Raw genomic sequence first — 25429 nt, forward strand, 5'->3', positions numbered from 1 at the left:
AAAATATCACTTAATGCAAGACTGGTGCTGAATTTCCCAGATTATCCGGTAACAACTGCTAATTGTAACAGTGATCCTTACTATAGGCTGTTTCATTCCTTTGTGTCAGGTTAATTGTCCCTTTTTGAGCAGATGTTAATCACTTCGGTTGGTTTAGGTTTTGTGATTAAAAACTCAAATGTATCATTCAGGATTATGAATCAAAGTTCTCTCTACTGCCCCCAGCACATTGAACTAATTTCTGAATAGCGCTGACTGTGTTGACACCATCCAGTAAAGCACTTAGGCACGTGCTTAACTTTTAATGCTATAGATGTCGCACTGAAGTCAATGGGACTGCTCTTGTGCTGTGTGTTAACACTGTGTTTCAGTATGTTGCTGGATCAGTGGCAGATGCTCAGTGACATCAAGTCACTTTATTTAGAACCTAGTTCTGCCACTACCTCTCATGGGCCATGTCTATGCTACAGCGCTCTTTCTAAAGATGATCTTTCAAAAGCATCCACACACCAAAAAACGGATCAAAAGAGCAATCTGCTGTTTCAAAAGAGAGCGTCCCCATAGTCTCAGCTCTTTTGAAAGAATGGGCCAGGGATCTATAAGTCCGGCACCATGATGACCACACTTTCAAGCAAAGGGCCACCAGAGTGTCTAAACATGCTTTTTTTTCTGAAAAAATATTCTGGAAAAAGGCACTCTTCCTCATCTGGGAGAGGAAGAGGGCCTCTGGAAGAGGTGCTGCGTTCTTTCGAAAGGAATTCGAAAGAGCACATTTTATGTGTGGACACTCTGCTTCTTCTTTTGGAAGAGGGCCTGATTTTCCGAAGGGCTTGCCTACTGCAGATGCGGCCTTGTTGAGTAGTCCCTTACTCTATGAATGGCCCCTCTGAAGCCAAGAGGGCAGCTGATGCACTAAGTCCTTTACTATAGTTAACTGGCTTAACTTAAATCAAGTTTTAAATTGAAAGTAAAAAGGGACAAAATCCTGTGTAGATGCTCTTATTTACTTTGTCTGGTATCTGGATTAAGTTTAACCCTGTTCCTTACACTGAATTGATTTAAATTAGGTGGATATTAATTCAGTTTTCAAGTGTCACCACAGCCTTTTTTCTCTGGTTTCACTAAATTAGTTGTAAATTGCATCTTCAGTGAAACTGGCAAAACTTTGCAGTGGGTAACTCTTGAGGTGCTATTCGTCAGGAATAAAGAATTCTGGTAGATTTTACCTACAAGCAATCTTAATAGTGACTTCTCTGTGTAAAGAGATTTTAAATATTAATTATTGAAAAAGTTGTTCACAACACAGATTCTAAAATACTTTATTTGTCTCCTGTGAAGAGGAGGAGTTGACAATTCCTTAACTTTCTGCAAACACACCTGCCATATTGGTGTAAAAGCAAAATGACAGTCAGATGGGATTGTCCACATCATTTGTGAAAGGAAGATTCAACTTGGTTTCCTTCCTCTAATAAAATGATCTAACAAAGAGGTGTGATCTGCACCAGGTGATTTTCTTGGGCTTTGCATGACATTTTCTCACAGGTGTGGGTTAGTCCCTTTCAGGAGACCAGTCCTTGATGGCCATGCTAAAGTGCTTTGGATTATCTTCTGTGCACAGCTTCTTTTTCTCTGCTTCTTCCTCTTAACACATCTGCTGGCTTTGTTGTCTTGCTTTTCTAAGAGCTTCCTGCCATTGTTCTCTTTAGTGTTGCCCTGCTGCATTACTGGTAATTATGGTTATGACTCCTGTCTCTTCCAGCTTTGGAGATATGTTGTCCTTTACACTGACTGCATTTGTTGAGCTGATGGATCATGGTATTGTATCATGGGATACATTCTCTGTGGCATTCATTAAAAAGGTAAATTTCCACCCTACAGTGTCTGGTTTTTAATGTCAGTTTGTGTTTAGTTTTTTAAGCTTTTGGAGAGAGGTTTTCTATTTCAGGTAGGTATTTGTTAACTTTGCAAAATCTGTTTCTGGAAGGGTGGAGGGGAAAGGGCTGTTTCACACTGCATTTTTGTTGTTGCGGAGCCTGAACCCACTACTGAAATATCAGTGGGTACTGTTAACTTTAGTGGAACAGGATCAAGTCTGTAGTGCCTTTCTTAAGCCTTATGTGCGTAACAAAACTATATTGATTTATTAAATTGTTTTCGAAACTGATCAAGTTAAATTGGTCCTTTATGTGGACATTCACTCTGGCTTAATTGTATCTTATAGCCACTTAATTTCAGTTAAATTTTAAACTTAAGACTAGGCCTTATTTTATCTTGAACCAATGCAAGGGTAGGATGTTTTCCAACTCTAAGGAATGCTTTGTGGTTGCAGCATTTGTAGAATGAAAAAATATTACCTCACCTATATTATTTCTCTAGAAATGAGTTCAAAGCAGTTTGGGGACCTACACCTGCTCTTGAAACACTTTGCTAGTTTTTCTTGTTTTAAAAACAAACAAAAATTGATTATAAATGCTTTTTCTACCCCCCCACACCAATCAAGAGAGCTGAAGATATAATAGAAACAGCCATTTTGATTATACAAAAGTACTGCTAAATGTACCAATTAAACTGAAAAAACATTATCCCCCCCAACCTTTCCCATTTATAAAAATATTGTGTTGTTTAAAACTAATGCCTTAAAAAAAATCAGACAGCGGTTTTTATTAACACATGCAAAAGACACTATTGGTACAAACTTGACCCAAAACAATCATATAAAAAGACTCAAGATTGATCGTGGTATTTTCACAAAATAATACTTGTAGCTTAGCATTAAAATATCGCATAGAAACTTTTCTTTGTTTCTTTGTCATTTCCATGCATTGTCTGCAATGTAAATTTGTCTAGAAAATTACTATCAGCTAAGTGGAACTGACAAGTTTACTTCCATTGTCCAAACTGAAAGAATCATAACAAAAAGAGGAAATAAGCAGAACAGCAAAAAGAGGACTAGAATTTAAAAATTCAGTTTTTGTAATCAAATCTATTATTTCTGAGTAATCAAGACATTTGTTTAAAAAAACAACTTGGGCTCTACAATCTGCTCTTTTGCACTTATATAACTTCATTCAAGTGATTTGGGTTATGTGGTTATAGCAGAACAGAATTTCTGTCACTAATCACCTGTGAGCTGAGTCAGAATGTCCTATTTAAATGTCTGTGCTGCAGGTATTTACAGAAAAATTTCCAGGCTGATCAATACAGTTAATGAATGTGTCTTACTGCACATCCTTGCCTGCTTTTAAAAAACATCTTACCCGTTTTGTAGGTTTATTTTACATTTTTCCATAATAAAGAATGGAATGCAACTGTTTGTAACAGACTTACATAGGACATGATCAAGTATAGCGTATCCTGCTTGTTTGGAGGAGCCTTCTAATAAATGAGTACAAAGCCCCCAAATGTTACCTTGTCAACCATATAAAATTAATGTCTTATCCAACCTCATCCTTCGTCTTGCAGGATGCAAAGTAATTAAAGGAAAAGCTAGCAAGTGCACTGCTTGATATTGGTATGTCTGCCATACGTATTGGGCCAGATATGCCTAGTCAGTAAGCCCCCTGGGCAGACTATTAAAAAGGAGTTCCTTTCTAGTGGAGCACCTAACTCAGGCATCCTTTTGAGGGGAATGAGGAAGAAAGAAGTGAACAGCGCAGGGACCAATAGAAATAATAGGGAACAAAGAGAAAAGCAGAGATGCAGGAAAAGTATGTAGTTAAGCCCTGACTCTGCATTGTACTGTGTGTACGGACCTCTGCACCCATCTGGCTCTCCATCACTTTCAGCGCATGAATGGGACCACAGGGTTAGGCCTTCTTAGTCTGTCGTGGGAATCCCTTTCTCCACTGGCACCTACCAGACCGTTTGAAGCTGCTGATAGTTTAGGGCAGAGGTGTGGAAACTTCTTACATCAGGCCTTGCTTTTCATCCCTGCAATTAGCAGCTTCTCCCCTACCCCCCACCTGTCTAATGGAATACAAATGGATGGAAGTTTCCATAATGTTCATATAGGGGGGGGAAAAAAACCCTTTGGCACATGTAAGAAAATAAGTCTGTAGAATGTGAAAACTTTATCAACGGGTATGTAAATGTGAATATACAGACATAAAAAAGTAACATATTTTAAGCATTTTTCATGAGATGGTTGAGCCTGAGACCCAGCAGCAAATTGTGCTGTTTCCCTCTTATGAAATTTCATGTGCCCCCACTTTGCAGACCCCTGGGTTAGGGAGGAAACTGACAGTGGAAATATAGGGGTTGAAGATCTACTGCTAAGCTGGGGGGATTGCCAGCCCAGCTTCTTATAAGAGCCTTCCCTACTACATGGAGGCAAAGCTGGAAGGGAAAATTTAAAGTGAAAAAGCATCTACTGCAAGAGCAAAATCCTCAAGAGTACTCAGAGGAACCTCCAGCTCATCTTAGTTGTGTAAAATGAAAATAAGCAATGAGATGCTAAGTGCAATGCAAGTTACAATATCTGAATGCATATTGTTGCATTGCAATATCCCATTCAAACTGGTATTAAGAGAAGAATTAATATCATCTGAATAATGTTTTCAAAGTGAATTTCACTGAAAAGGGAAAATGTCTTTCACTTATTTATAATATATAAGTTTTAATACTAAGAGAAAACCTCAATTTTTCATCCACGTTTTATACTCTGTCTATGGTTTTCTTCTATTACTGGGTGTCAATAATAGTCCTTTTTAATAGTCCTTTCTCTCTTGCACGCTGTCTTCTTTCGCACTACTAACGCTGTGCTTCTTTTAGGCTAAAGTTTTCAAAATCACTTAAAGGACTTGAATGTCTAGTTGTTATGATGGCCAGTTCTATTTGTGTGTCAAAAACCTCTGTGCATATTTCAAAAATCTCACCTAGTCAAGACATTTTAAACCACTTTAAAGCTATAACTGTTGTGGCTCTTTTATAACTGTAATGTGGCTGCTCTTGGTCCCACTAAATTTTTACTCCCCTTTTTCTAAAATTTGCTGCACCAGAAGAGGAAAGCAGTAGGGAAAACAGCTGGAGAGAGTGTATTGGTCTGTAGTCAAATGCAGTAATAATCCTTTATTTGAAAATAAGGTAATCACTTGAAAAACTTCAACCACATGCCACCCACTCCCTCTGTACCTACACTGACATCAGAATGTTCCAGGCACTAACTGATGAGCAGATTGGTGTTTAAAGGACCGGATACCTTTTTTGCCTTCTGTCACAGTTCTGTTGTAGTACAATTGTAATTTGTCTTTTCCTTTTCTCTATTTGCTGGTGAGATAAAAGCACAGACCTGGGGCTTAGCGAACTGGTTTGACTGCCTTCTGATTTTCTGTATGCCCTTAGGCAAGACATTTAGGACTTGATTCAGGAAGGCACATCAGCAACTCAGATGAGCTACTCAAATACTTAGTGTTTACACACCATTTTAAGTGCCTTGCTGAACTTGGACTTCAATCTCTGTGCCTTAGTTTCCTTTAGTTCACCCTGTGAGCCAGGCTGAGCTGCAAAATTTTCTATGGAACATTTAAAACCAGTTGCAATTTCTGTGCGTGCATGTGTGTTTGTGTATGCGTCCATGAACATTCACCGCTTTGTACAAAATGTTTCATTTCAGCAAAGTTTTGACAGAGAGTGATCTTTTCCCCACTATTTGAATTTCTGGTGGGCATGGGGAGCAAAGGAGACCTAGCTAACTACATAGTGTTTGTCAATTAATGTGTTCATCAGATGATGGCAACATTTGATGAATAATTTTGTTGATATTTAGACAGCTTTATTTTTAAACAGATTTTTGTGGGGCATTTAGAATGTCTTCTGAGGAAAGGGGTTCTTACTTATTTTACTCCTTGTCTGGTGCTAGAAACTGGGCAGACTTTATTTAAGAGGGGAAAAGGAGAATATTCTTGCACAATTGAGCAGTGTAACTTGTGGCCATCACTAACCCAAATGTTGTGTAGAGTTTATGCAAGTTTCCTGTCCCCCCATTGCAGAATGTGACTGGTCTGTAAAGGTACATCTTACACTGCACCCTTCTTTTGGTAGCATGTAGCATATCTGGGCTGCCAACCTCCAGGAATTAAAGATTAATGTTCCATGAAAGATTATGTAAACTAATGAAACCTCCAGGAGTACATCCAATCATTGTAGCTAAACATTATTGTATGGACTCTGTGTTCTGTTTGCTGCTGGTGGTATGTAGTGTAGAGACACAGCTTCTGTGCAACACATTCTGCTACGCTTTGGTACCTCATTTGAAACAGCAAAAAGGGATTCTGTCCAGGGATCAGATCAGTTGTTTTAGTAAAGGCCTTGTCTACAAAGGGATTTCAGCCACGAGTGCAAAGCCCCAACATAAATGTGATTTGCACAAGTAAAGCATAATTCCCATTGTGCATTTTACTTTCTTTGAAACTATGTATGGTAAGCTACTATCATGTCTCTACTAGTGGTTTGCACTAGTGCAGCGGTACAATGACTGAAATTCCAGTATAGGTACAGGCTAGTTCTTCTGTTGCTCCTGTTGTTGCCACTTCATTTTACTTTTTACACTGGTGAGATGTTCACTTCCCTGCAGTGTTGATCTTTGAGGGTCTTGGCTACCTGATTTAAAGTCCATCAGACATAGGGTTGCCAGATGTCCTCCACAAAAATGTTGGACAGTGGCAGCTGGAGGGGGTGGGGGGGTTAAAAAAAAAAAAAAAAAAGCCCCTACCACACCCCTGCCATGGAAATGAGGTCAGAGTATGGCGGCTTGCCTGCCCAGCACTCCTGCTGGGGGAGATGGGTCAGGCCACTGAGGCTTCCTCCATTCTGCCTGGTGCTCCTGCCAGAGAGTGGGGCAAGTCCTCATGCATCAACATGGCTCCCTAGCGACAGTGCTAGGCAGAGTGGGAGAGTGGAGGGGGCCACTCATTTCTCTGGGGGTTCCCATGGCTGATCTGCCACTGCTGGTGCAGGATTGCTGAAGGGCACTGAGGCGCATGTCAGAGCACTCCTGGGAGGAGCTAGCTGCTGTGTCGCTGGGCATGGGCAGTGGCTGCACCCAGCTAGGTGTTGGCCTGGAGGGGCTGCAGAGGGAGGCAATGCAAAACCTGCTCACCCTCTGCCAGCAGAGCAATGAGGGGCAGGAGCCAGGCCTGGGCAAAGCGCACCGAGACTGGCAGCGGGGATTCACCCCCAAGCTAGTGGGAGGGAGGGAGCCCAACCTCGCTCTGCTAGAGTGGCCCATGTGTGCCTGCCACTGATGGCTCCACTTGCTGCCTGGTTGGAGGGGGGCCCAGTTGCTCCCAGCATGCCCTGCAGTGGAGCCACCTGACTGGTGCTGCTTGGAGACCATCAGTAGGGGTGGGGGAGGATGCTGCTGGCTGGTATTGGGTGGCAGCCAGAGTGGGAGGGCGTGGGAGCTGCTGGAAGAGGACTGCAGAGCCGTGCAGTGCTGTCTGCTGGAGCCCCAGCTGCTAGGATTTGCCAGATGTCCTCCACAAAAATACTGGACATTTGAATGTCTGGCATTGTTTGCTTTTTTTTTTTTTTTAAACTGGACGGACGGCCCGAATACCAGACTGTCCGGTTTAACACTGGACACGTTGCAACCCTAAAACAGCCAATGTTCCTCATGCTCTAATGCAAAGTAGGTAAAAATATGAGCATTCTGCTTACAACGGTTGTTTGGGCAATGGGCACGCCACTGACTACAGATCCAGGAACACCCACTGCATCATTTGCAGGAGCAAAAACTCATTGAGATAGTGAAGGAGTGGGGAGTGAAAGGTTGTAGCAGAAGGAGCAGCAGCATAAGAGATTTTTTTTTTCCTCCTCCTTTTTTTTCCTGCTACTTGTTTCAGTGACTACAATACACGCAGTTAAGGTACAAAAATAGCTGCTTTCCTGCTTCTGCTACCACTTAGAATTTCACCAGCACAAAACTAAGGATTTATCCACACTGTAGGTTTTAATTATCCTTAAAATGATGCTAATAATAAGGTTCAGTTTGTTTCCATTAAGCAGCTTTTTGGCCATTAGAACAGCTTCTGTACATCTTCGCATATCATTCTGCTCAATCACTTTTTACATCCATTCATTTTTTTACATTCATGAATCTAGGCTGCTCTCTCATAGGCCTGCAACAGAAGGCAGAATTCTCAAAGGACATGTACACGGCGTGGCATCAGCAGCGTGCAGGACATGCAGTCTAACCTTTTGTGCTGCACAGTTAAATTGGTTATAGAGGCATGGGTGAGAAGGGTGTCCACTTTACAGAATCAGCCTGCTGAGCAGGTAATATAAGACACCAACCACATATTGATGGCAGTAGGGAAGAAATGCTTATTAACTGACTGTATTTATTAGGAGTTTTTACCATCATGTCCATTGAAGCAACCCAAGATTAGAGCCAGTCAGGCCAGCCTAATTAAAAATTGGAAGATGAAGGTAGCTTTTGACTGAGCTTGATTCTTTGAAAGTCACGTGATGATAGAGGGAAAACACGTGTATTTTGCTAGCAGCTGGAGGAAGGCAGCTTTCACTGGCAAGCTTGCTGCTGCTTTCAGTGCTTCTGCCTGGCTGATGTTTTAAAAGTCAGTTGAAAGAGAGCTCTGAGTAAGTTTGAAAACTTGCCTCTCTCACCAACAGAAAGTGGTCCAATAAAAGACATTACTTCACCCATCTTGTTTTTAACAATGACAGTTTGGGCGGAAAAAAAATCCCCAAGATGGATTACTATGTTAGGGACGATGAAATATTTCTCTCCTGCTCTTTTCAAAACATCATCCAGCAAAAACAAAGCTAACAGTTTCTCAGTGGTGAGTCATATCACATGTGATGTTTCAATACTGGCCAGATACTCAGCTGGAGTAAACTGGTTTTGTTCCAATGATTTAAACCAATCTATACCACTTCACACCAGCTCAGAATCTATTTGCTTCAGCATGTTCTGATTTTAATAAATACAAACTGGTTGATACTTTCCTAGTATTCATTTATACATCTCTAACTACTACACAATATACACAAATTGTCCCTTCTGCTTTTAAATCCTGCCTTTTCCCCTTCTCCCCTTTCCCCATGTTTATCAGCAAGATATGAATTATTCAAATGTTTAAATTTGTAGATAGCAAGTTATGTGAACAAATTTGCCTCGGACATCTCTATCTTGCAACGCTCATTAGCAATCCTGGAGTCTATGGTGCTCAATAGCCATGAATTGTACCAGAAGGTAGCCCAGGAGATCACAATTGGCCAGTTAATCCCACATCTACAGGGGTGAGTATCCTAGTTAATGATTTTTGAACAAGCACAGGGTTTAAAATGAGAGCGATAAAGGGATCAATTTTTATTTAGTCCCTGAGAGATTAAATTCAGCCTCAGTCAACAATGGCTGGACAACTTGTAATCAGCTTTGTGGTATTGTGATCAGGCTGACAGACACCACGGGTCCTGGGGCAAGGTGGAAGGTGGGGGGGGGCCAGCTCTGCACCCTGGAAGGTCTGGGGCCACAGGTGAAAGGGGTGGTATCTAGGGCAGTTGGCCATATAGCACCCCACCCACCTCCGCCACACATACACACACTCTCTGCCTCAGAGTCACGCGGAGTGGAAGAACAGTGCAACTATGGTGGTTTAAAGGGGCCCAGAGCTCTGGCCACTGCCAAAACAGCAGGTGGTGGCTGGAGCGCTGGGCCCCTTTGAAAAGCTGGGCGCTAGGGCAACTGCCGCCTTCCCTGTCAGCTGGCCTTAGTATTGTCCATTGTATATCACCAGTTCTGGCTAAACTGGTTATGTAATAGCTGCAATGCAGCTGAAAGGAAAATGGGGAAGGGGGGTGGATGGATCTAAGCTACCATTGATGGTGAGGAATATTGGAAAGCAGATGGCTCTATTTGTGCCTGGACAACTAGTATGGTAGAACAGCATACTTTGCTGAGAGTGAACTTGGGAAGGAAAGATTTCTTAGCTTAAATGTGTTCTGGATAAACTGTGGTTGGATGGTTAGGCAGAAGCTGTTTATATTAATACTAGGTGTTAAATAAATTGCACTTTGTCTTCTATCATATTTCAAGAGCTCTCTAGTCGTTTAAAAAGTATATTAAAATGTTTTTCTTCTCTATTAGCAGCTTATTTACAGAATATTTTGTCTTCCACTTAATTTTGTTGTTCTCAGATAACACAATAAGAAAAATAACTTCTAAAGCTTTTGTCCATATGCTACCTTCCATAATTATTACAATTATGTTCCACCCAGGACAGATCAAGAAATCCAAACCTACACCATTGCAGTAATAAATGCACTTTTCCTTAAAGCACCTGATGACAAGAGGCAGGTGAGTTGTTGGCTTTTATTGTTTGTCTGCGGACTTATTGCAGAGTCTGATTACTTTTGGCAGCTTATCCCCATCTCTGCAGTGGCCCCCTTACCTTTTTGATATAGAAGCTGATGCTGATCCCACTTCTGCTTATTGTATGCTGGTGTGTCTCCATAAGCTTATTGGAGTTATATCTGACTTGCACCGGTGAGTAATTGAGAGGTGAATCAGGCCTGTTGAGTTTTTCTGATGTAATATAGCTTCAGATAAACTGTAAGGATTGTGTTAGAAAACTGAATTATTTGGTGTCTGCATTTAATGCTGTGGGACTGGCCTGAATTATTTAGAGCATTGAATATTTTCCCAACATATCTTATAGGTTACATTAACTTCAAGGTAGGTTTGATTGCATTTTACATCACAGGCAAAATAATGAGGCAATGCAATGATAGTTCGTTTAATTGTTTTGCTGCGTGGACTCAGATTTCCACGTCCAGTTGCCATTGCTGATAGTTGATGTGTGTGCAGAATAGTGAACTGAAAAATCATATTGTCAGAAACAGACTATACTGGGCATAAAAGTACAAGGAATTTCACTGTCAATTGTGAAGAATGTGACTTAGAATCTATGCCTGGGTTCATGGTATGGTGCTATATTGCTTTATATAAATAACATAGCAGGTATAGTGTTGCAGACTGGAAAGTTTGGAAAACGATAATTAAATAAATGCATCTAATTTTCTATTAGTGATTGTTACTTTTTTCTTTTGTCTGGATCTGCAGTAAAAAAGAAACAACAACTTTATTGCTTACGCCTAGCAAGGGTAAAGTTGGACCATGGTGGTTTTTTTTTTTTTTTTTTTTTCTGTTACTATACCAGGAGAAAGCCAAAGCGATTGACGCATAAAATGACAGATTTAAAAAAATCACTTTTGAAATATACCGTTTTAGGATTTGTTAGTTGCATTTTATTAAGAAGTGAACCTGCAGATTACTAAACAGAGAACTATGTCTGATCTTGTATTAAGAAAAGATGCCAAGACTTTATCTCTAACATGAGGCCAGCCCCTCAGTTGATGTATATCTGTCCAGTTCTGCTGGAGTTAGAGATTTTCTTCAGCAGCAATTATTTTTGTTAATAGACCAAAAGTCATTGTAGTAGGGACAAGCAGTGCCCCAAAAGGAAGCCCCAGTAAAAGTAATACCTCAGTTCTGTCACAGTGAGAAGTTAAGATTTCAAGGGCAAAGTGGACATACTGCTATACCACTTTTTGTATCTTTCCAAGATTTTTCTTTAAGATAGAGGTGAGGTTTTTTTTTCCCCCATCTATACCTCATGAACAAAGTAATTATTATCTTAGAGTGGCTATTTATTTAAACCGTACAGGTTTTCTTTCCTGTTCATTTCCCACACTGTGAAGCGAAAGCTCACCTAATAAACTATTTTGCTAGTCTTTAAAGTGCTACTTGACTGCTTTTTGTTTTGATAGCGTATAGACTAGCACGGCTTCCTCTCTGTTACTGTGAAGCATGTAGTGTCTGTAGCACTCCCCCTGCTGTACTGTTCTGAATTTTCAAGAGCTACTAATAATCTAAAGCTGCTCTATCAGCTGAGATATGAAAATAAAAAATAAAGCTGTAATAAAGATTCTCTGGTCTTCAGTCACACACACGCTTCATTTTCACCTCTGCCCTCTAACTTAATACCATTAGCTTGATGTAGACTACACTGTTAACATCCTTAATTATCCTTTGACTGTAAGTCAGCACTTGCATTGTGTCAGAGCAAGAAGGTTCTCTTCTAATATTATGAGAACCTGTCTTTGTTTATTCTGCTTCAGCCTTGCTTAACTATGCTTCCAACATTTGTCCATTTCTTCTCATGTGTCATTTTTTTAGTCATTTTTCTCATTTTCTGTGTTCTTGAATAGATTATTTAAAATAATATACAGCTTGGTTAGCTTTTTATTATTTCATTCTGCAAACCCATTGTTCCAAACATGAGTAGTAGTCTTAGTTAATTGTAACAGCACAGAATCACAATGGATTTTGACGGTCACTCTTTTGACCTATAAAACATTAGAACTGTAGTGATATGTTGTGCTACATTACGTAAGATGGTGTTGAATGAGATAATGATCACAAAAGACTCAGTTTACAGCAGTGGCCCAAGGTATTCAAATGCTAATCCCAGTGCATAGGGAGCAATGCACAAAATGTTAGCTATGTAAATTGATGTTAAATTTTTGAACAGACAGATGCCAATGTATAGCACTCAAACAAGAATAAAAGCAACATACAAGTTTTATGTCTCTGATGTCTAGATACTTCTGCAGTGGCAACTTTATAAATGCTGAGAATCCATTACAACCTTTACAAGGCCCAGCAACATGATATGCAGCTAGGTAGCTGAGATTGGTTGCTTAAATGTGGAAGCAGAGGTGTGTGTTCGGTGGTCACTGCATTGTTAAAGATAAATGTACAAGTTTATTTAAAACATAAAGGAGAAATATGTGCATATAGACTTTAATTGGAGCCTCTTTAAAAGCCCCAGCAACACCAAACAGTTTAGGGAGGAAAAGTTTGATTTGCGTTGATGATACAGTCACTCAGACAGGCTAATACTTGGCTTTAAAATAGTTGAAAACTAGCCCTTTATCTTAAAGTCTAATACACATATGCACATATTTATTCACTTTGACTTAGTTTCAACATCTCAGTTGGCAAGTATCAGCATAGGCAACATCCTCCAGTTTTTCTTTGCTAGAATATTTGTATGTTAAGTACTTTCCTCATATGGTATGTGTATTGAGTCTCAATCAGTGTTCCATCCCTTCGTCACTATTTTTGGATAACCAAAATGTTTTCCTCTCTGGAATAAACTGTATGGCTTCCAGCCCCTTCATTTTCTTTGTCCCTCTGTCATTTGTTGGTGATCGGTATTTAAACAAAAATAAAAGATGAGCTAAGGAAGTGAGGCAGTGATGGGCAGCCTAGGCTAGTGTGCGGACTGTGTGGATGGCCCTCTTTCATCTCAATGGACCTCAAGCTTGTCGTAACCCACAGTCTCCCGGGATAGGGTAGTTTTGCTAACGGCACTTGCAGACCTAGAATTTGCAGGGTGTGCTGATTGAACTGTAGCAGCAGGTTGATTGGGAGCACGTTGCACACAGCAGTGACTGTAAGAGCCATCATCACACCCCATCCCTTCACGTGCCCTTGCTTTACGTGCGTGTCACTTTATTACGACTTGTAGAAAACACTATGCAGAGGGAATCCAGCAGAATCGGGCAACCCTGCATGTCCGCAATGGTAAGCAAAAGGGGTTGTAGGCCTCACGTAGAACTTTAATTGGAGCCGTAGTTCACCTGCTGGTGCTGTGGAGCTTCTCTTTTTATTTCTTGATGAGAAATAGTGATAATATTCAGTACTAATACGCGCCCCCAGGAGCGAACATACAGGTCTTGTCATTGCTGCTCTGACATACATTCTTTTAGCTAAGTCTTTGTTTTTTACCGAAACAGGAGATGGCGAACATTTTGGCACAAAAACAGCTTCGTGAAATTATCTTACAAGTAAGTATTACTGTAAAGTTCCCAAGGGTTTTATTTACTAGCACAGGGTGGGGTAAAAAATACATGTTGCTATTTTGGTAGGTGTATGTCGTATATCGTTCACCTTTATGTTCTTTAGGTTGGTTGTTTTTGTATTTCCATTAGTTCTTTGTCTTGCTAGATAAGGTAGTTCTGCTGCTGAATGAGTTCAGCACGGACTGTCTCAAAGGGAAAAGAGGTTATTTCTCCAGTGCATAAATTGTGATTTCTCCACCATGATATACTAATGTATACAAAGAGTATTTGGGGCTTCTTTCTTTGGGGAAAAAGTGAGAATTAACTTGCAGACCAGAAGGAACTTGGAAGATCTTCATGGGCCTTGATTAGTAAAGCAGCTCAAATTTCCTGGGTTGTCCCTTTTGTCCTGCAAACAGTGCACACAGTGCTGCTTGGATCTCAAAATCAGCCCCTGTGCATGATTGTTCATCATGTGTACAGATGACTTTACGGTATGAAAACTCTCATCTTTCCACATATCTTGGTGGGACATAGTTTACCAGGGTTGTTATTGCTGGTAATAAGTAATTGCACAGAACACACTGTTGCAAAGTGGATTGAATAAATATAAAGAGCTTGCTTCCTCTCTCATTGAATACTGTGGGAGTTTCGCAATTAACCAGATCATGGCTCTTTTAAATGTTTGACTGACACAGAGATAAGCATTAGGCAGACTTGACCAATTAGACAGTTTGGGGCACCACTCCCTAATGTGTAGATGTTGTACAGGACTGGGGACAGAAATGCTTGAGCCCCTGGGAAAGGGGTGTGGGGGGCAGCAAAGGGCTTCAGGCCGTGTCCCCATTAGCCCTTCTGTGCTGCCTGGACTGTGCAGCCAGGTGCTTCAGTAACGGTTTAAAGGGGCCTGGAGCTCTGGCCACTCGAGCAGCAGCAGCCAGGAGCTCCAGACCCTTCTAAAGTGCCAGGCTCTTGGGCAGCTGCAATCTCCCACTCCGCTGCTGGTGGCCCTGTCTGTGTGGACAAAAGCAGGCTGTTTCAGTTTCAAAGGCTGTGTTCCTTCTTAAGTGGCTGTGTACATGATAGGCTAGATCATGACTAACAAACACTCTTAGGCACTCATTCTCTGACATACGTGCGCCCATGCCATGTAGCAGACGACAGCAAACATCCTATTTGGCACTGCTGCTGAGTAGCACCATTTTGGTCATTGTTGCCCCATCCCCTCCTTCTCTCCTTATGTACTACTGAGCTTGTGACCTTTGGTTACCCACTCTTCAGAAAACCTTGGAATGAAGATTGTCTATAATACTTACCTTCCCAGGTATTTTTATGTATCTCAGTGACTTAAAAATTGTCCATGATTTTGGCACCTGCATTGTAACTTTGGTGACTTCTGTATTGTTTGTGGGTGTTTTAATTCTAATTTTAAACCATTTTCCTCAAATAGAATGAGATCATCGGTTAGAGGTAGGAGTGTGGTTCGGTTGTAATTGATTCCCTGAGAGCAATTGTCTTACCATGACAGCTGTATCAGGAGCATGAATACTCTTCTGCTTAGAAACCTATTCTCTCCACGCTCTTTAGATGCGCTCTTTGCATGTGCCCTTCTGGAGAGGGTGTGCTTCAAAAGGATGAGCTGGCTGCTAATTTCTGTTTTCTGTATGCACATACTCTAGCTAGAGGGTAGGAGGCGAGGGCTCTGCTACACTGCTTTCAGGAACCTTACTAAGTGCTAGGATTTAATATCACAGCCCGTGGAATGCCTGTATTCCTAGCCACCTTACTAGTACTGGGCTTGCCTTTTTCCCCGACAACAGTATGCATACATCACTGCTCATTGCACAGGTACAGGAATGGAAATACCTGAACCCACCTGGCAGAAATCGGTGACATTCACATGATTTTCTTCCTTTCACAGAATGTTATCAGGGCGCAGAGGGCCATCAACAATGAAATGGCGCACCAGCTTTATGTTCTGCAAGTGCTCACCTTTAACCTTCTGGAGGACAGAATGATGACCAAAATGGATCCCCAGGACCAGGTAAGCATTTCTCATAATCCAGTCTGAACAGTAGGAGGACCAATGTAGTGTCCAGCTTAGATTTTAGAGCTAGGAAAGTCAGATTAGTCAAAGTAGCATTTCTTAACAGTCATGGATATCCCATGTGTGTTTATAAAAAATTCATTTTCCAGAAATGAAGGCTAGATTGTTGTCTGAAAAACAAAGTGCATGAAAGCAAATTGGCTTCTGTTATGCAAAAGTGAGATGACAAACTGGCAATTTTACAAATTTCAGATCCCATATTGCCTGATCTTGAGTTTCATCAGTTGAATTTGATGCCATCCTAAGCTAAATCTGTACAGCATACAGATCAGAGTCAGTCTGTTTTTTTTCTTTTAATGTTTATTAAAACCATTTGGTTGAAATTATTCATGAAGAACTAGAGTGTATGTTCAAATTAAATATCTAAGGTAGGTGGAGTATAGTTACATAATTCTAACTCGAGTTCATTTTTTAATGTGTGTGGTTGTGGTCAAACAATGATTGTTTTTAATATTGCTGATCTCCAGTGATGTGTGTGGTGCTGCAGAGTAAACAAAAATATAGGTAGTCCATGCCCCGAAAGCTTTAAAAAAAGACGTAAATAATTCAGGATGCCGTGGGAAAGGTTTTTGGGCCTTTAATTTACAGGAGCTTCGAGCAGACTATATAGAAGAAGTGGATTTTTAAGAGGGATTTGAATGAAGACAGCCTAGTCATTTGGGGAATTGGGATTGGTAGCATGTTGCACAGATAAGAGACAGTGTTGTACATGGTTACATCAGTTGGAGCAATGATTGTGCACTCTTTTATTTCAGCACATAGAAGGGTAGTTTCTGAACTTAAAAGGAAAAAGAATACACAAAATAGCATGGTAACCATCACACATCATCGTCAACCATAGTAGCACTGTAGCTGTACATGGCAAAGCAGTTCTTACTTGCACAGATCAGCTACAGATGTGCACCATTGATATTTCTGAAACAACTGCTACACCGTCGTCTTCTTAGTAGTGAAAATCTATCTTTTATCAGAGGAATGCTTAGGGCTCAGTTCTTCAAGGTGCTGAGTCTGCTTTGCTCTGGATCCAGCAAAACATTGAGCACAAGCTTAAACTTGAAGCATGAATGTTGTCCCTTTGACTTCAGTGGTATTATAAGCGCATGGTTAAGCGTGTGCTTGTGTGGGCTGGAAAGCTCACCATCTTACTAGACTGAGCGTTAAGCACCTGTCAGGATACTAATGCTTCGTATGAGTCTTCTGAGGAATGAAATCCCTCAACTGTGAGGACTTTGGGAAATAGGGAAACACAAAATCACTCTGTATGTCCATCTGTCTAGTTGCTTAAAATTGTATTTGTGATAAAGGAGCACTGAGGGCAGAGCACATGCAGCATTTTGAGACGTTCTTTTATAGTTCCATGCTGTGACTCAAAACAGCAGACATTTCTCTGCTTTTTTTTTTTTTAACTGACTTTCCCTTTTTGACCCCCACTCTCAGGCTCAGAGGGATATTATATTTGAACTCCGAAGAATTGCATTTGATGCAGAGTCTGAACCCAACAACATCAGTGGCAGTATTGAGAAACGCAAATCTATGTATACCCGTGACTATAAAAAACTGGGATTTATTGTGAGTATTTTTGCTGAAACCCAGCTGTAGTTATAACCTGTTGAAACCTGATCATTGTATTTCTTCTGGTACCATTTGAAATCTAAGACCTCTAGTACAGATGGACATTTCTGATACTTCCTTCCCTTTATCTTAAATGAAAAGTTAGGCAACGCCACATGTGTTTGTCTCCATGCAAATTCTGTTAACGTAGGAGCTGTGTTATTGCAGAGATGTGAATGTGTTAACAGAATTTGCTTTGCCCCTCTTCCAGGTCCTGGGAACATTCATCCATGTATCAAGGAAGGTTTGGCTTCTTGTGTCTTACACACTGAGCAGCAGTCTTTCAGATGGGTGGGTCGGGAGGCGGGCAGGGGTGAGCAAAACCTTGACTCATCACTTGACATTGTCCCGTACAGCATGTTCCCCTTCTGTATTCCAAGAGCAGACATTCTATTGTTTCTTTTCACTGCTGGGTCAAAAATCTGCACCACATTATCGCGAATGCAGTGAAGAAGGAAGGTACAATATAGACCTGGCTTTGGAGGTTGGCCTGAAGGAAGGCTTATTATTAGTATAGGTAGGTTTAAAATAATATCAATTTCATTAAATTTGACAGAACAATGAACAGCAAAATAAAAGAATATGATTCTGTTGCAAGATGTAAGATGCAGTACATCCTAGAGATTTCTTCCCAAGCCTCTTGCAAGCTCGGTGTTCAGCAGTGGTCTGAATTCCATTTCTGTCTTTCTGTATCTGTTTCTGGCAGTAAAATTGCTAACAAGATTCACTTGTGGCAGCAAAACATTTGGTAACAATAATTTTTCCCCAGTTTCAAAATAATGGTATAAAATAGAAAGATGGAGACGACACAATTAAGTATCAGATATTTATGAAAGCCCAAGGCAAATAAATGGTCCTAATTTCACAAGCTATTGACATGATTTTTTAAGGTTGAAGAGGTTATTATATTTTAACATCCAACATTTGCATTTCCACCTTCATGCACAGAAATCTGTCTAATCCGTGTAATTCAATGAAATCCAGTCTGGGCACTAAACACTGCTGAAAAAGATGGTTTAATTCAAACTTATTCATACTCCCTGTCTTTTAAAAGCACATCCGACCTCAGCTCCATCCACAAGAGATGGTAGTATATTTGTTTGCTTAAAGATGTGGCCCTAGCTAGGTTCCAAAGCATTTAAACTGTCCACAATTCGTTACGATACCACCAGCTGATGATTTAGGGCCAGACCTTCAAAAGTGCTCATCATTCAGCAGCTCCTATTGTCTTTATCGGCACAACTGATCATCTACAATGTGTGCACACATATACTAGCATGTAAAATATTATCCACACAAAGGACAGTGCTGCCTTAATGATTCCTATTTTATCATCATTGTTCAAGGCGTGACCCAATCTTTTAGTTATTCCACATTATTCAAACCCTGCTCTGAAGACACAATTACTCATTTCCTCACTGGCCCCTAGTCCCGATCTCCTTGTCAAACCAATTTTCATGCTGATTCCCCATATTTGATTTCAGTGAGTCTGTCTATACAGCAGTAAAGTACCCACTGTCAGCTGACTCAGAATCTCAGGCTACAGAATTGCAGTGTAGATACTTGAGCTCGTATCCAGACTCTGGCACCCTCCCAGCTAGCAGAGGCCCAGGCCCCAGCCCAAGCCAAGACATCTACATTGCAGTTTTATAGTCCCACAGCCCACGAGTCTGAGCCAGCTGATGCAGGCTTGTCAAAGGTGTTTTATTGCAGTATAGACATACCTAGTGGTCCTAATCCAATTTCATTCTCCCTGCATCCCTCTTTTTCCAAGGATCTCAGGCCCAGCGTGCCCCATCCTCCAGTCCCTGCCCCAAACAATACAAGAACTACTAAAGAAAAGGTTGCCAGAATTTTTTAACCTGGTAAAAAGCAACATATTTCCTCCCAGCCTTAGTCTCAGAGTTAATTGCTTTGGCTGAAATTTTCCAGAAACATCCAACATAGGGCTGACACTTGAAATGAAAAATTTCAGTGTAATTGTTTAAAGTGCGTGCAAGTTAAAAACAACTGAAAACAGGATCCTATCACAGGAAATGTTAAACTACATTAACAATGACCTATGCTACTGTAAAACATCATCACTTAGCCAAAAGCTTTTGTCTTTATATGGCATAAATGAATGAGAACTGAACAAGTACTTACTGGATTTGAATTATTCAGCCAGAGAGAGCTATATTCATTTCTCGTACTTCTGAACTGTTGTTACTGGTATTTTGGACTGAGAAATATCTGTGCATGCTTTATCTGTTTAAATTTTTCTCCTAAGTTTATGCTATAGTAGAGTATAGTAGTTTCCCTGGAGAACAGGGAATTCTGGGTAATCAAACTTCATGGTTACTTGAGCGAGTTCATTGGCCCCTGTAATACTGAAGATATTTTCCAAGCACAGCTTAGAAGGCCAAATCAGGGCAAGTTGCCTAAAACAGGGCTACTTTCAACCCCAGGCTGGAGTTCCTCCTCTTTAAGGCATACCAGACCAGTCACACAGAGTGCTTCTTGCTGCGCCGGCCATCAAGAAGTCACACAGGCAAATTCCCTCAGACACTCCAGCTTCTCTTGTGCCACAACTTGTATCCCTCCTTACACAGATGAGAGGTTATGAAAATCTGTCTCACCAAATCTGAACAGGTTCTTCTGATACCAAAGGACCAGCCACATTCCCAAATCAATTGTACCTGAGATCTTACCCATAAGAAGCACACTGTGCCAATCCTTAGAATCTAAAGGTGTATCAATAAAACGAAAGAAAGAATAGGTTGAGAGTAAAATTGTTAAAGCAATCAAATTACGTACACCAATCACAAAGTTCTTGATGCAGGCTTGAAGCAGAGCTGAACTAGGCTACTGTCTTAAAAGTCTCTGGAATACATCCTAGTTAGGATGGGTCATCAAACCTTTTGGGCTCAGTCCATAGCAAAGATGCTCCTGAAGTGATGAGCTGGAATGAAGTCAAAGATGGAGGAACCTCAGGGTCCTCTTTATACCCTTGCCTAGCGGAAGGAATTCCCTTGTTCCTCCCTGCATGGAAGCACTTTCGGGATGGAGCCTGTCACATGGGCAGGCCACCCGTCCAAGACCTGTTCAGGCAATTTGCCATTGCCCTTCTGCTGGGTTATACCTTACAGCCAAATTCCTCAGAAGCTGATTGGAATCTGATAAGGCCCTTTGTCTTTCAAGTATGGTTGTCACACCTCCTACTGTGGTCTCCCAGAAACTAAAATTTCAAATAGAAGCACAGAGCCAATACTTATAACTCCACATAAAAAAAGATACCAGCATATGAGCAGTATAAACAGAATCACCACCAGCCATGCAGCCAGCCCCGTAGCAGCTGGAGTGGCCCCAGCTAGGAGTGCCAGTTAACATGGTTATCCACATGTCAGATAGCATGGCTTTTACTGTATTTATTTGCTTCAAAATAAAATAACTGGAAATAAATATGGGCACAAATTCAGTGTTTATCAGTCTTCTTGGATGTGTTCTGATTAAAAATGTAATGTGACTCTCGAACAATTCAGGATCCATATGCCATAGAGGTAAGGCAGGGAGTGTTGAGGGTAGGGTATTGAGTTTTGTTCCCCCTCTAAGATTTTAAGGGGGACCTGGTGCCCCAGCAGTGCTGGGCAGCCTTCCCCATGGGACAGCTGCCTCTGCAGTCAGGGAGACAAGTGCAGGGATATAGCCCAATTCCTGCTGCAGGACAGCCTCCTGTGTGCTCCCCACCCCCCATGAGGCAGCTGCCTCCGCAGCCAGGGAGCTTTCCCACAGGGCAGTAGCCCTGTTGGCAGCATCCCAAAGCATGGGGCAGCCACAGCGCTCTCCTGCAGGGCATCAGCCCCATTGCCAGTCCTCCGAGGCATGGGGCAGCCACCCTCAGCAGCCAGGAAGGCCCCCTTGGTGGGGCAGTGGCCCCATTCCAAGCACCCAGAGCTGTGGGGCAACACACACCTTGTCCTGTGTTTGGCCCTGGGAAATATGGTCACCCTGTTCAGATAGTTCATTCCAATTCCTTCTTCAGCCCTACCTTTTTCAGGGACTAAGCTGAGGCCTTGTCTACTATTGAAAATAAAGTCATCACTGACAACTGCTGTCAGGAGCGCTCACGTAACTGAACTAGCTTAGCGATGAGTGCTGGTGGAAGTAAACCACGTGCAGCACCATTTGCGCTAACTCTGCAACTGCAAGAGACCTGCATTTCTGAGGTGTTACATGAGCATACTGAAGTCTGCAAAACATGCCACCTTCACGCTTCCTGTTTTATTTTATTTTATTTTATTTTATTTTTGTGGTTGACTACACCCGTTAACTACACTGGCAGCATTTCCCAGCCCTCAGCTTTACGTGTGACTTTTCCTTTTGTGTTCTGCCAAAGGCTTTTTGCTGGTGTACTTCCTTTTCCAGCCACCCACAGAAAGTAACCCAATAAATCTAGACTCTCAGGCTCTCCCCAGCACAAAACTTGGGGTGCCAGCACTGACTCTGATGTGAAGTAACATTGTGCTTGGTTGGTTAAAGCTCTTCCACATAGATGTTTTTGGCCATGTATAGATGTAGGCTGTTTGACTGTGACCTTGCTTACCCTGCTCTTAGTCCATGGTGTAAATCCACTGGAATCAATGGATATTTTTCTGGACTGACACTGGGGTGACTGAGATCAGGGTCCGGTCCCAGGCCTGCTGGCTCACAATTTGTCAGTGGACTGCCAACAATTCTTTTTTTTTTTTTTTTTTCCTTCCCTCCCTTTTTTATGTTATTACTGGCTGCCAGTGAGGTTTCTGTTTACGGTGGTGTGTGGAGGAGCTATTTGCTCATGTTATGTAATCAGGCAGGGAAGGCGGTGCATATCAGAGAGATTATTTTATGTGTTGTCTGCTTTGTGAGGGCTAATGCTAATGACCAAGTGGTGTCAGTCACTCTGGAGAGAGGTGTGTTCACGCACAGAATTGTCCTGGCTACAGTATTGCTGTTATGTAAAGCAAATGGAGAAGCACAAGGGAAAAGAAAAACAAACAACTGAGTCTGTTCTGGAACTCGTAATCAGAACGGTTCTGCTAGCAAGATTGTGTAGTGAGATGATGTTACTGCTGGTGTCCAGACGTCTGTTCTGCACCTTTCTGTGTTGATAACTTTTGGCCATGTGCATATTTGCCCTTTCGAATGCCAGTGTTGGCTCTGAGCAGTTAGTCCTCAGAGCAGATTTCTGATGGCCCCCAATAACTACAAATCAAGTAAGGTACAAAGAAACTGGAATGAGGCTTATTGTTGTTGACACAAGGGCTTTAGTACCCTGGGTTTCCCAACCTGGATGCCATCAGTTTTACACTAATGTATGTGTGTGTCTTGACAATGGAGGCAACTCAATTGACGGCAATGGAGCTTCATCATCCTCTCGGTCACATGGCGTGGCCACACACTTTTATACACAGGTATAAACAAGTTACGTATCTATGACATATGCCAAGTATAACTCCTGATTATAATATGTTATAATATATTGACACCCCTTCATATAACTAGATCCTACTCATTACCTGTAGATAGCGGTACCATCAAAACAACACTATCCATCAAGTTGTCATAATAACCCTGTACTGAACTTGGGTTTAGGCCTTTAGCCTTACGCCAAGCCTGATTGTCAGGCCCTCTCATTACTATAGGTTAGATATCCCATTGTGACTTTAATGACGGAGCCTTCATGGTGCTTGGCTAGTGCCAGGCAGGGAAAAGCACCTGAACAGATTTCCTTTCACCATTTCCACAGCATGCTGATCATAAGTTAAATAAACAACAGCCAAAGTCCCAGTTCTGGACTTCATCGCAAACAGACCTAAGAACAGCTGCACACACCAGAACTGGGTGTTCAAAAATACTACTTGTTCTTTTTAATGATTCAGAAAAAGAGGAGTTGTGAACAGTAAAGCCCAATCAGTCTCAGTGCTGTGTGGGTGTAAGTTCCATACCTGCTCTCTCTTTTATGTAGGATGTTCTGCTTGGAGAAACAGCGTTTGTCACTGACACAGATTGTAGCTGCTCCCCATTTGTCATGCCCGTCTCCTACTGCTTGACCTCTACTGCTCCCTTCATTTGTCATATTTGCATGGCTTTAATACACAAGCATTTCAGTACCTTCTTCTCTATTCCAGATGAAAAATAATAGGGGAAGATAAACTCTTACTGCTAGGGTGTAACCCACTGAAGGATTGCAAGCTTTCTTTGGATTACCTTTTTTCCTATTTATCCTGGCCCATTGTTTCCTAGGAGGCAGGCACTGTGTTTCGGTTTTGGACTGGGGTGGGAAAGAGTTCCTCTTCTCCTTCCAGTGCCTCCTTGCAGTCAGCCATTTGTTGCCATGTGAAAGGGCCTATGGATATTTGCTTGTGTATTTATTGCTGATATTTGTTGAAAAATTCGTTGTGTTACCCTTTTACATGCCAGTAATACTCTCAACTTCTGTGGAGCCGACTGGGGATATCAGAGCATTCCACAAGGCCCTGGTGAGATAGATAGAATTAACCCTATCTTGTAAGTGGACAAGATCAAGTGATCAAGTGACAGACCTTGGGACTAGGTCTCAGCCTCATGATACCCAATTCTCTGCACTAGCCTCTGTACCATATTTGTGTTGGCTTAAAAAAAACTGAATATTTACAGTACGACCATTTAGACCAATAAGTTTTTACTGAATTAATGTAAGGCAACTTGACTTCCCTGACCTATCTAGAGATGTGATGGGTGAATTCCAGTCCAGGATGTTATGTCACAAATTGCACGTCTTAAACCCCAGTTCAGGTTTCCCAGTTTTGTCATTACCTCTCTGACAAGTGGCTTTTCACTTTCTGGGCAGATTTACAAAATATGTGCTTTTTGGTAGAAATACAGCTGTTTACTAGACATAGTTTGTCCCCCAAATGCCCTGTCGTCTATATATCAACAAACTGGACTTCCAATAAAACAGTAGAGTGAAGTAACGAAATCAACATGAACTGTTCTGATTTGCCCACCTTATATAAAGAAAAATAGTTGAACAGTTGATTGGCTTTTGTCAGGGAACCAGATCACTCAGAAAAAAAATTAAAACATCCTTCAGAAGAGAAAATAAATACATACCTTGTCTATATCACTAAGTTGCAAGAAAAGTAAACTGTCTTTTTCTCTAAGCTCAGAATGTCTTTAAAATTATGTACTGATCACTAATACAGTGCTTGGTAGAGGAAGAGGAAGCACTAATACAGTGCTTGGCAGAGGAAGTCATTGACACTGCCCTAAAGTGACTTCCTTTTAAAGGACTTTCATCTCATGTCTCCTTATAGGAAGTGGCTTGCAGATACAAGTATTCCTCTGATTACGTAGGGTTTGTTTTGCAGTTGATATGATGTCTGGCTAGAAAAAACAGACCACCACCTTCTCTTCTGTCTCTGAAGTTCCATTTAACACTCACTGTTGCTCATACCTTCTTCTGAACAATGGGGCAGATTAGTACGAAGCAGGCACTCATAGTTTGGTTTCTGTCTTTCTGATCACTAAAGGTTGCTCCTCTAAACTCTCTCTGGCAAGTTTTTAATTTGTTTACTGAAACCTTGTCAGTTTTCTTAAATAACTAATTTTGCACTATCCTATTCTTGGTATTTCTTGTTGTGAATTTAGGAAATCCAGCAAAGACTGAGGTTAATGTTACACTATGTAAGACATGTGTCAATATTCTTACAGTAACCTTTGTTTTCAGTATCTGGTTTCCTTTATAAATGAAAACACATAGGCTGTGGCCACACTAGCCGTTCATTTCGAAAGCAATTTTGAAATGAGGGGCAATTTCGAAATGAGCAAGAGAGCAACTACACAGAA

General features: G+C 41.3%; 1 protein-coding gene across 2 annotated transcripts in view; it reads left to right on the top strand.

Moving 5' to 3' along the window:
- The window catches only part of ELMO1 (engulfment and cell motility 1), a 504510-nt gene that overhangs the window by 181003 nt on the left and 298078 nt on the right, over window positions 1-25429 (top strand). For both annotated transcript variants that reach the window (XM_074988098.1, XM_074988096.1), the window contains exons 8-13: window positions 1760-1859; window positions 9107-9258; window positions 10237-10315; window positions 13822-13872; window positions 15788-15910; window positions 17411-17542. In XM_074988098.1, the coding sequence (XP_074844199.1) occupies window positions 1760-1859; window positions 9107-9258; window positions 10237-10315; window positions 13822-13872; window positions 15788-15910; window positions 17411-17542 (637 nt within the window). The remainder of the gene's footprint in view (window positions 1-1759; window positions 1860-9106; window positions 9259-10236; window positions 10316-13821; window positions 13873-15787; window positions 15911-17410; window positions 17543-25429) is intronic.

The sequence above is a fragment of the Carettochelys insculpta genome, chromosome 2, assembly GCF_033958435.1.
Source record: "Carettochelys insculpta isolate YL-2023 chromosome 2, ASM3395843v1, whole genome shotgun sequence".
In the NCBI taxonomy this organism is placed as follows: Eukaryota; Metazoa; Chordata; order Testudines; family Carettochelyidae; genus Carettochelys; species Carettochelys insculpta.